At 42.5% G+C, this 12,654-nt stretch overlaps 1 protein-coding gene across 1 annotated transcript in view; it reads left to right on the top strand.

Moving 5' to 3' along the window:
* Nucleotides 1-3,599: 3,599 nt before the first annotated feature.
* Nucleotides 3,600-12,654, top strand: part of LOC120942924 (3-oxoacyl-[acyl-carrier-protein] reductase FabG-like) — a 32,029-nt gene continuing 22,974 nt past the window's right edge. Inside the window, exons 1-3 of the mRNA XM_040355881.1 lie at nucleotides 3,600-3,687; nucleotides 8,535-8,705; nucleotides 9,101-9,279. Coding sequence (XP_040211815.1) covers nucleotides 3,667-3,687; nucleotides 8,535-8,705; nucleotides 9,101-9,279 — 371 coding nt within the window. The 5' untranslated portion in view covers nucleotides 3,600-3,666. The remainder of the gene's footprint in view (nucleotides 3,688-8,534; nucleotides 8,706-9,100; nucleotides 9,280-12,654) is intronic.

The raw sequence follows: 12,654 nt of genomic DNA, 5'->3' as shown, positions 1-12,654 counted from the left end.
TATACATAAAAATATGTAAACCTTGACCTCAGTTTTAGGGGTGGAGAGCGCAATAATACAATCTCATCGGAATAGACAGAATGTATCTTCCGGGAGAGACCTCTCAGGTCAGCTCTCTGTCTGTTCCTGGGGCTCGGTTTCCACTATTGCGACCTGAAAGTTGTGCAATTTTGATGCGACTTGAAGCAATGCCTGTGTGTTCTTGAGGTCTATGGATCTTAAATCGCATCAAAGTGGGACCACCGTAGTGCGGGGGATACATTGCAGTCGCTGTGACTTGAAGTCGCACAGACGTGAACGGTACTCATTGGGGGGGGGTACGGCTTGTCATGCAGCTTTGCAGTCCCAAGTCGCACGTGTGAAAACTGAGCCTCACTGACCAATCAAATCTTTGTCTATCCGGGGCTCCTGCATTCTTCCAGGAGGGAAACCATTAAAAGCACAGCGTGTCACTTCTCAGGGCTAATAAAGTTAAAACAAATAAAAAAAAATCTGACCTGGATTGGAGCAGACATGGGTAAGCAGTGTGTGTGTTAGGCTGGGTTCACACTACGATTTTCCCGTCCGTCAGCCGCATACGATTTCAGTATTGAAAACGTACGGGCACGGACGGGAAAACGTATAGATAGACAATGCATTGCAAATCGTATGCACTCAGATGCATCCGGGTGCGTACGATTTGCTGGCAAAACGTTTTTTAAACGTACACAAAACCGTGTTCAACCACGGTTTTGCGGTCGTTTTTAAAACAGTATGGCAACCGCATACGTTTTCCTTTAACATTAATGTTAATGGAAAACGCACATGTGTGCGGTTCCATACGTTCCCGTCCGTTTCAGCCGCATACGGTTTTTCATATAAATCGTATGCGGCTGACGGACGGGAAAACCGTAGTGTGAACCCAGCCTAACATGGGTCTCCAATGAGAGTTCTTATTCTTAAAGAGGACCTGTCATTCATGGCTGTAATATGGAAATGCCCATTGCTGTCTGCAAGGCTCTGCTGCTGTCATTTCTAGCTTTGTTACTAGTGTTGAGCAGAATACGCCATATTCGATTTCGCGATATATCTCGAATATATAGTCGAATATTCGAGATATATTTGCTAAATTCGAATATTCGTGATATTTTATCGAAATGAAATGATTGCGAATTTTCGCTATTGCGAATGCGAAAATAATTGCGAATGTTCGATAACTGCGGTAGGAGCACTCTGATTGGCTCAGAATATTCGTGATATTTTACAATACAAAATAATTGCGAATGTTCGATAACTGCGGTAGGAGCACTCTGATTGGCTCAGAATATTCTTGATATTTTACAATACAAAATAATTGCGAATATTCGGCAAATGCGGAAGGAGCACTCTGATTGGCTCAGAATATTCTTGATATTTTACAATACAAAATAATTGCGAATATTCGGCAAATGCGGAAGGAGCACTCTGATTGGCTCAGAATATTCTTGATATTTTACAATACAAAATAATTGCGAATATTCGGCAAATGCGGAAGGAGCACTCTGATTGGCTCAGAATATTCTTGATATTTTACAATAGAAAATAAAAAGTGTTTTGCATTGGTGGTGATTCTTTACTCTATCCATCTGTCACAGCCGTTTGTCAATCAAACACCTTGAAGATTGAACACGTTCATGCTGCATGCTTTGGACTTTTTTTCACTTCACATATCAAAGACATTTTTATGAAAGATTATTTTTCTATTATTGGGACTATATTTCTTTATATATTTGTTTCACTGTGTATTTCACAAGTTATTTGCGCTTGCTTATTTTATAATTTGCCCACATGTCTTGTCACTAGACATATTTTTTATTCTTGTAGAGCGACTCCATTTTCTGTCTTGTATTAATTTATGTTGTATAACATTTTTGAGTTGCTGCTGTATTCTCCCCTTTTTTAAGGTATGCGCAATTTTTTCCTTCTTACAAAAAAAAATAATATCAAACATACAAATATTCATAACATACACATACACAAAGCCCCCCCCTTTTGCATCAGAGACAATCAGAGTTCTCCTACCACAGTTATCGAAAATTCGCAATCATTTTCGCATTCGCATTAGCGAAAATTCGCAATTTTTTTTTTTTATATTCGGCAACATAAAAGGATCGCCTCAGCTTAGCTACTCGGCCCAGGGTCTCTAATCATACCAGCAATGCTTTTCGACGTCGATAGGATGTGATCTGTTTTAAAAATAAAATTGAAAAAATGCGAATATTCGGAATAGCGAATATTCACCGCGAAATTCGAGATATATCGCGAATACTCGAATATGCCATATTCGAGCCGAATATTCGCAATACGAATATTCGTGAGCAACACTATTTGTTACCTAATAACCACTAGCCTGGCTGTAACAAGCATGTGGCCATAGATTCTGATATGCAGATGCTTGTTCTGAGCTGGGGGGGGGGGGGGAAATCACATCACCGAGTGCTGTAGTGAGGATAACCGTGATTACCCCCCCCCCCCCCATGTGATGATACCTGGCCACTGTGATTGGCCCTTTACCCCAATCTGCGATCACAGAGAGTGCTGCCGGTGATCTGCCCATATGGTTCCGGCTAACGTGAAAGTTCCTTTAAGGACTGCGCAGGCGCAATTAGGCTCCATTCACGCTAATGCTTTTTTTTATGAATTTTGCAGAAATGCAGGGAAATGTTTTAACATGGGTTCCTATGGAACGCGTTCACATCAATGCTTTTTTGTGCCTCTGCGTTTTTGGAAAGGGTCGGGGACTTTTTTTTCCTGCAAAAAGCAGCGTTTTGCATGCAATAGAATTCAATGGACCCGCATCCAAAACGCAAGTGCCGTGATTTTGCCGCGATTTGCGTTTTTTTTTTAACCTGTTTATAGCTGGTTGTTAAAGGAAATGTAAAAAACGTACGTCAAAAAACGCAGCAAGCACCGCAAAAAGCACTGCAAAAACGTTCAAAAGCAACATGCATAGGTGTGAATCGAGCCTAAGGATGAGTGGGGGAAGTGGGCGGTAAATGTGTAATTTACCGGTCACTTCCCTTTGTGAATGAACACCATGAGTGATCGTAGTTTATGTTTGAGCTTTGGGGTGCACACCCTAATGCAATAGGCTGCGCACACCTATGTAAACACAGCATTTGATATTTTTGGTCATTGAGTTAATAATTTTCGCAGGTGTTTAATAGGTATACATATTTTTTATATATAATAATAATAATAATAATAATAATTTATTATTAATAAATATATATATATATTTTTATGTTTCCTTTTTTCTGTTTTTTTTTTTTTTTTTTTAAACAAAAGTACTTGAGGTGACTGTAGCCGTATTGTACCGCTTGGACCTTGAAGAAGGGGGTCACACCCCGAAAGCTCGTCCATGAAAAGTTATATGTTAGTACAAATAAAAAAAGTATCACGGACGGCACTCAACCTACTCTTTTAAAGAAAAGCAAACTTTAGTGACGGAGATCTCCGTAACACATTCTGTTTATTTGAGTTTGTAGTTTCCGGCAAAAACCACGACAAAGCATTTTTTTTTCATTCCTGAGCTTTCGCTATTTCGACAGCAGGGAAAGAGTTGAAGGCACAGCTGGTCAGTGCTGAGTGTTAATAAAGTTTCTCAAAAAAAAAAAAAAAAATCCTTTAACCTGGATTGGAGCAGAGATGGCAGCACAGCAGGAACAAGTGAGCAGCGTGTCCCCCCCCCCATGTGTATAATGTGTCCCCCCCCCATGTGTATAATGTGTCCCCCCCCCATGTGTATAATGTGTGTCCCCCCCCCATGTGTATAATGTGTCCCCCCCCCATGTGTATAATGTGTCCCCCCCATGTGTATAATGTGTCCCCCCCCCCCATGTGTATAATGTGTCCCCCCCCCATGTGTATAATGTGCCCCCCCCTATGTGTATAATGTGCCCCCCCCCTATGTGTATAATGTGCCCCCCCCATGTGTATAATGTGTCCCCATGTGTATAATGTGTCCCCCCCCCTTGTGTATAATGTGTCTCCCCCCCATGTGTATAATGTGCCCCCCCCCCTGTGTATAATGTGCCCCCCCCCATGTGTATAATGTGTCCCCCCCCCCATGTGTATAATGTGTCCCCCCCCATGTGTATAATGTGTCCCCCCCATGTGTATAATGTGTCCCCCCCCCCATGTGTATAATGTGTCCCCCCCCCAATGTGTATAATGTGTGTCCCCCCCCCCCATGTGTATAATGTGTGTCCCCCATGTGTATGTGTCCCCCCCCCCCCATGTGTATAATGTGTGTCCCCCCCCCCCAATGTGTATAATGTGTGTCCCCCCCCCCATGTGTATAATGTGTGTCCCCCATGTGTATGTGTCCCCCCCCCATGTGTATAATGTGTGTCCCCCCCCCATGTGTATAATGTGTGTCCCCCATGTGTATGTGTCCCCCCCCCATGTGTATAATTTGTGTCCCCCCCCCATGTGTATAATGTGTGTCCCCCATGTGTATGTGTCCCCCCCCCCCCATGTGTATAATTTGTGTCCCGTCCCCCATGTGTATAATGTGTGTCCCCCATGTGTATGTGTCCCCCCCCCCCCATGTGTATAATTTGTGTCCCCCCCCCATGTGTATAATTTGTGTTCCCCCCCCCCATGTGTATAATGTGTCCCCCCCCCCCATGTGTATAATTTGTGTCCCCCCCCCCATGTGTATAATTTGTGTCCCCCCCCCCATGTGTATAATTTGTGTTCCCCCCCATGTGTATAATTTGTGTTCCCCCCCCCCCCCCATGTGTATAAGGTGTTATCAATGACTTTATATGTAGCACAGAGTTCTTCTTCTTCTCCATCAGGGAGCTCCCATTGCTGTGTGATCTATGAAGGTTGTGCTGCTTTAAATGTGTACTTTGTTACAGAATAAGTCACTAATCTGTAACAAGCGCGCGGTCCTCCTTCACCAGTCCTGAAATGTGATCTGCAGATGATTGTTCCGGGCTGGGGGAGGACGGGGGGGGGGGTCTCCAAGTGCTGGAGTAAGGATGACGGCTTAGGATCCCATAGCATGATCCTAGCCTCAGACTATAGAATAGATTATACTATGTTGCATACAGTAACTTTCAACTGTCCCTGATTTGGAGCAAAGTCTCTCTGTCCTCATTTGTCCCTCATTTTGGTCTGATCTATATAGTTGTGTATTAATAATAATATTACCGTATTTATCGGCGTATACCGCGCACTTTTTTGCCCTGAAAATCAGGGCAAAATCGTGAGTGCGCGGTATACGCCGATACCCGCTTCCCGCGCCATGTTTGAATGCCTGCGCTGACATATACCGAGCGCAGTACACTCGGGTACGTTCGGCCAGGCTCGGTATATATATATATATATATATATATATATATATATATATATATATATATATATATATATATATATCGTATAATTTTCCTTTAAGAGGGCATGACAGGGGGTGTGTCCTATGCTTACATACTTTTGCTAATAGGTGACCCTCATTTCCATCTCAATGATGTTGGCAGGTGTTAAAACTCATAAAAAAACAAAAAAAAAACCATAAAATATATTCTAAAACTTAAATAAAAAAAAATATAGTAGGCATGTCTTAAAACTCCAATAATAATATTAAAAAAATATATACAGTACAGTACTATGAAGGCATGTGTTAAAACTCAAACATAAATATATACAGTGGTGCTCATAAGTTTACATACCCTGTGGAATTCCTCCCGGTTCTCTGAGGGGTTCCTTTCTACTTTGTGGCCTTTTTTTCTGGGGTCCCCTTTGGCTCTCCAGCCCACGTTGGGATCCTTCTTGGTTCTCTGAGGGATCACTCTCTACTTTCCGGCCCTCTCTCTGGGGTACCTTTTTGTCTCTCCCACCCTCTCTGGGATCCATCTTGGTTGTCTGAGGAGTCCTTCTCCATTTTATAATCCTTTTGTGGGGTACCACTTGGCTCTAAAACCCTCCCATTGAGTTCTAGACACGCGCACACTACAATATTTTGTTTCGGAATTTCTTTTTTAATCCGAAAAATGTATTTATTTAGTTACTCCCGAAATTCATTTTCATTTACTTTGTTTAGTTAAAAAATGCATTCCTCCGAAAATCTGAATGAATGAAGGTTGAATCTGTCATTGAAGGCTTATGGTGTTCGTCAGATGTTCTAAGAAGATTCGATGAAGCAGCGAAACTGTACAACGCCGCAAACGTACATTTCCGGTCGAATGCTCCGCCCACAAGCTATAGTAGAATTCTAATGTTGTATGACACTAGTAATAATTATATTTATTCATTATTATTACTAGTCACCCAACATTAGAATTCTTCTATAGCCTATGGGCGGAGCATTTGTCCATAAATGTCAGTTTGTGGTGATCGTATGTTTTTAGCTGCTTCATCGAATCTTCATGTCTCTGTAATGTCGAATCTTTTCTCTCTATAATGTCGAATCTTTTCTCTCTATAATGTCGGATCTTTTCTCTCTATAATGTAGAATCTTTTCTCTCTATAATGTCGAATCTTTTCTCTCTATAATGTCGAATCTTTTCTCTCTATAATGTCGGATCTTTTCTCTCTATAATGTCGAATCTTTTCTCTCTATAATGTGGAATCTTTTCTCTCTATAATGTCGGATCTTTTCTCTCTATGTAGAATCTTTCCTCTCTATGTAGGACCTTTCCTCTCTATGTAGAATCTTTTCTCTCTATGTAGAATCTTTCCTCTCTATGATGTTGAATCTTTTCTCTCTATAATGTCGAATCTTTCCTCTCTATGGAGAATCTTTTCTCTCTATGTAGAATCTTTCCTCTCTATGTAGAATCTTTCCTCTCTATGTAGAATCTTTTCTCTCTATGTAGAATCTTTCCTCTCTATGTAGAATCTTTCCTCTCTATGTAGAATCTTTCCTCTCTATGTAGAATCTTTCCTCTCTATGTAGAATCTTTTCTCTCTATGTAGAATCTTTCCTCTCTATAATGTTGAATCTTTTCTCTCTATAATGTAGAATCTTTTCTCTCTATGTCGAATAATCTCGGACTAATAGAGTTAGGTTAGGCACATTCAACCACAGACACTTGGGTAGATTCACGTAGGGGCGCCTAAAATTAGGACGGCCTAGCCTACTCTTTTTAGGCTACACCGCCGAAAACTATTTAGGTTAGAAGTGATTCTCAAACCACTTACCTTCAAATTTTCGGCGGCGTAGCCTAAAACGAGCGGGCGTAAGCGCGCCTAATTCAAATGACTGGGAGGGGGGCGTGTAGTATTGAAATGAGGCTTGACCTCACGTTTTTTGACGTTTTTTACACTGTGCATGCGCCGGGCGACTACATTTCCCAGTGTGCTTTGTGGCTAAGTAGGCCGTACGGGCCAATTGATTTTGACGCGTACGTAAACGACGTAAATCCCGATTCGCGGACGACTTGCGCAAACGAGGTAAAAAATTCAAACCTCGCGGCGGGAACGGCGGCCATACTTAACATTGTTATTCCACCTCATAGGTGGAATAACTTTTTGCGGCCTATCGTGTACGGAAACGACGTAACTCGACAGTGTAGGCCTGGCGTACGCTCGTAAATCGTCGGGAATCGGCGTATCCCCTCATTTACATAATCTAGGCCGGCCGCAATGGAAGCGCCATCTAGCGGCCAAAAGAAACATTGCAGCCTAAGATAGAATGGCGCAAGCCAGCCTATCTTAGATATGTTTAAGTGTATCTCTGTTAGAGAATACACTTAAACATAGGCCGGCTTAGATTCAGAGTTAGGTCGGCTTATCTGTAGATAAGCCGGCCTAACTCTTTGTGAATCTACCTAACAGATCACTATTGTCACCGTCATGTCGAATCTTCTATCTATATCCAACTGTTGTCACAACAAAATTAAAATAAAGCATTTTTTGTCGGATCTTTTGGATTTTTTCGGATTCTGCACGTTCTTTATCGTTTGTTAAAATGAACGTGAAAATCCCTGAAATTCTGATGAAAATTAATGTGTATTGGGTTCTTCTTGGTTCTACACCATCTGTGGGGTCCCTCTCTACTAGCCTCTCATGGGGCCCTTGTATGCTTTGTGGTTCTTTGAGGGGCCCGTCTTGGCTCTGTGGGAAAAGTGTCCTTTTTTTAACACATGTTGTGTGTACAGAGTGCAGGTGGAAAGTATCATTATGAATGTAAACTGTAACTCGTTGTGTGATTGAGGGGTGCCTGTTGGATACAATGTAACATTTGTAATTAATAACAATTGCTGGATGTGATCATGTGAGAGGGATGGGGAAGACTCAACGGGTGTCAATGTTTCCCAAATAAAAAAAAGAATCTCCCTGTCTATTGGGCAGCAGCAAGTCCAGAGGTGGGGACAGTAGCTACAGTGGGTGGGGCAACTGTCTATGGGCCCTTAAGGTCAGGGGCCCCAGCTGTGTGCTCAGGGAGCAGGGACTCACTCGTTATACAGAAAGTGTGCAGAGAAAGAAAATTTTTGTTCATATATGGGGTGCCTGTCTGTAACATTTCCCAATAGATTCATCCTCTATTCTGTGTCCCTCCTCAGGTGGTGTCCCTGCAGGGGAAGGTGTGCCTGGTGACGGGAGCCAGCTCTGGAATTGGAGCTGGAACTGCCATCCTCTTCGCTGGTCTAGGGGCCCGACTGGCCCTAAATGGAAGAAACCAGGAGAAGCTGCAGGAGACGGCCAAGACCTGCAAAGAGATCTCTGGCCTGAAGGTGGCGTGATATTATTATTATTATTATTATTATTATACAGGATTTATATAGCGCCAACAGCTTGTGCAGCTCATCAGGGAAGACAGTACAGTCACAATATCAATACAAATCAATACAGCAGGGATCAGAAGGCCCTGCTCGTTAGAGCTTACAATCTAGAAGGGAGGGTCAAGTGGAACAAAGGGTAGTTGGCTGTGGGGGATGGACTCAAATGAAAAGTGATATGTCATATGTACTGTCATTACGGTTTCCTCATCTCTGCCCCCTGTGTGTCACATTGATTAGTGTCTCCTTAACTCCTTCTGTGTCACATTCCTGAATGTCCCTCATTGCCATGGTCAGATTTTGTCACCTTCGTTTACATGGTTATCAGACTTTTTTTTTCCCCCCTACAGCCCCTCCTGGTCCCTGGAGATCTGACCGATGAGAAAGTTGTCCAGCGGATTGTAGAGGAGACAGTCGCTCACTTTGGAGAGCTGGATGTGCTGGTGAACAGCGGGGGGATCCTGGCGATGGGGACGGTGGAGAACACCACACTGGAGGACTATGACCGAGTGATGAACATCAATGCGCGGTGAGGAGAAGGACTCTTCCAGTATGGTGGATGGGTGGTATGTGATATGGGCGGTGTCTGTGTGATATAAAACCTTTCATATCTGTGGTTTCAAGTATTTACTAATTCACCAGAACTCCAGAGAGAAACATAAGACATGCAACAGAGGATCGAGAGCTGAGATGGGGACCATGGAGGGCCAGAGAGCCAAAGGAGGGCTCCACAGAGGTCAATATAAAGCCAAAAAGGTATCCCCATGGAGGGCCATAGAGCCAAAGGCGGGCTCCACAGAGATCAATATAAAGCCAAATAGGTATCCCCATGGAGGGCCATAGAGCCAAAGGCGGGCTCCAAAGAGATCAATATAAAGCCAAAAAGGGATCCCCATGAAGGGATCCCCATGGAGGGCCATAGCGCCAAAGGCGGGCTCCAAAGAGATCAATATAAAGCCAAAAAGGGATCCCCATGGAGGGCCATAGAGCCAAAGGCGGGCTCCACAGAGATCAATATAAAGCCAAAAAGGGATCCCCCATGGAGGGTCATAGAGCCAAAGGCGGGCTCCACAGAGATCAATATAAAGCCAAAAAGGGATCCCCATGGAGGGTCATAGCGCCAAAGGCGGGCTCCACAGAGATCAATATAAAGCCAAAAAAGGGATCCCCCATGGAGGGTCGCATAGCTGAAAGACATTCCTTCAGAGGGCATAAGAGCCAAGACAGATTCTACAAGGGCCATAAAACTAAGAGGGACCTCTGAGTGGGGCAAGAGGGTGAAAGTGCCAAAAAGGGCATTCTATACAGGGACAAAAATTTAAAAGGGACCCCTCAGAGAGCCCTCCAGAGGGTGAGAGACCCAAGAGGGGATCTCACAGAGGGTTCCCGAGACTGTAGACCTGCTGTGTCATTTATGAAGGGTGCCCACTAGGGATGAGCCCGATGTTCGTAAGTTTGACTCGAACATCGGGTGTTCGCCAAATAGTGAACAATTTGGGGTGTTCGTGGAAAATTTGAAAGCCGCGTAACACCGTTTGAAAGTCTATGGGAGATTAACATGAAAAATCAAAAGGCTAATATGCAAGTTATTGTCATAAAAAGTAAAATTTTGGGGACCCGGGTCCTGCCCCAGGGGACATGTATCAATGCAATTTATTTTTTCTGGAGCAGTAATTTTAATAATGCTTAAAGTGAAACAATAAAAGTGAAATATTTCTTTACATTTCGTACCTGGGGGGAGGGGGGTATAATATGCCTGTAAAGTAGCGCATGTTTCCCGTGCTTAGAACTGTCCCTGCACAAAATTACATTTCTAAAGGGAAAATAAGTCATTTAAAACTCGCGGCTATTTATGAATTGTCGGGTCCCGGCAATACAGATAAGTCATTGGAAAAACAGCATGGGTTCCCCCCCAGTCCATTACCAGGCCCTTTGTATCTGGTATGGATATTAAGGGGAAACCCGAACCAAAAAAAAGAAAAAAATTGCATGGGGCTCCCCCCAAATTCCACACCAGGCCCTTCAGGTCTGGTATGCGTATTAAGGGGAACCCTGCGCCAATTAAAAAAAAGCAAAATGCCGTAGGGGCCCCCCTCAAAATCCATACCAGACCATTCAGACAGCAGGAAAAGTGGGGGGGACGAGAGAGCGCCCCCCCCGAACCATACCAGGCCACATGCCCCCAACATGGGGAGGATGCTTTGGGACCCCAAAGCATCTTGTCCCTATGTTAATGGAGACAACGGCCTCATCCCCACAACCCTTGCCCAAAAATTAAAGGAATATTTCGCTTTAATTGTTTCACTTTAACCACTTAAGACCCGGACCTTTATGCAGGCGAAGGACCTGGCCAGTTTTTGCGATTCGGCACTGCGTCGCTTTAACTAACCATTGTGCAGTTGTGGCTCCGAAAAACAAAATTGACGTCCTTTTTTTTCCCCACAAATAGAGCTTTCTTTTGGTGGTATTTGATCACCTCTGCGGTTTTTATTTGTTTGTTTTTTTTGCGCTATAAACAAAAATAGAGCGACAATTTTGAAAAAAAATCTATATTTTACTTTTTGCTATAATAAATATCGCCAAAAAAGATATACATTTTTTTTTCTCCGTTTAGGCCGATACGTATTCTTCTACATATTTTTGGTAAAAAAAATCGCAATAAGTGTTTGTTGATTGGTTTGCTCAAAATTTATAGCGTTTACAAAATAGGGGATAGTTTTATTGCATTTTTATTAATATTTTTTTTTTTTTTTTTTTTTTTTTTTTTTTCGTGACTGCGACATTATGGCGGACACATTAGACAATTTTGACACATTTTTGGGACCATTGTCATTTTCACAGCAAAAAATGCATTGTTTACTGTGAAAATGACAATTGCAGTTTAGGAGTTAACCACTAGGGGGGGCTGTAGGGGTTAAGTGTGACCTCATATGTGTTTCTAACAGTAGGGGGGCGGGGCTGGACGTGTGATGTCATTGATCGTGTTTCCCTATATCAGGGAACACACGATCAATGAAGCTGCCATTAGTTTTATTGCATTTTTTTTTTTTTTTTTACTACTAATGGCAGCTTCATTGATCGTGTGTTCCCTGATATAGGGAAACACGATCAATGACATCACACGTCCAGCCCCGCCCCCCTACTGTTAGAAACACATATGAGGTCACACTTAACCCCTACAGCCCCCCCTAGTGGTTAACTCCTAAACTGCAATTGTCATTTTCACAGTAAACAATGCATTTTTTGCTGTGAAAATGACAATGGTCCCAAAAATGTGTCAAAATTGTCTAATGTGTCCGCCATAATGTCGCAGTCACGAAAAAAAAAAAAAAAAAAAAAAAATCGCTGATCACAAAAAAAAAATATTAATAAAAATGCAATAAAACTATCCCCTATTTTGTAAACGCTATAAATTTTGCGCAAACCAATCCATAAACGCTTATTGCGTTTTTTTTTTTTTTTTTTACCAAAAATAGGTAGAAGAATACATATCGGCCTAAACTGAGGGGGGAAAAAAAGTTTTTTTATATCTTTTTGGGGATATTTATTATAGCAAAAAGTAAAAAATATTGAATTTTTTCAAAATTGTGGCTCTATTTGTTTATAGCGCAAAAAATAAAAACCGCAGAGGTGATCAAATGCCACCAAAAGAAAGCTCTATTTGTGGGGGGAAAAGGAACGCCAATTTTGTTTGGGAGCCAGGTCGCACGACCGCGCAATTGTCAGTTAAAGCGACGCAGTGCCGAATCGCAAAAACTGGCCAGGTCCTTTTACCTGCATAAAGGTCCGGGTCTTAAGTGGCTAAAGCGGGAGTTCACCCAATTATATATTTTTTTCTCTTTTCCCCATAGCTGGATGCTCGTTTTGTCTAGGGGAATCGGCTATTTGTAGTAAAATATGAGCA

The sequence above is a fragment of the Rana temporaria genome, chromosome 6, assembly GCF_905171775.1.
Source record: "Rana temporaria chromosome 6, aRanTem1.1, whole genome shotgun sequence".
Lineage (NCBI taxonomy): Eukaryota > Metazoa > Chordata > Amphibia > Anura > Ranidae > Rana > Rana temporaria.
This window is presented reverse-complemented; position numbering and strand designations above follow the sequence as displayed.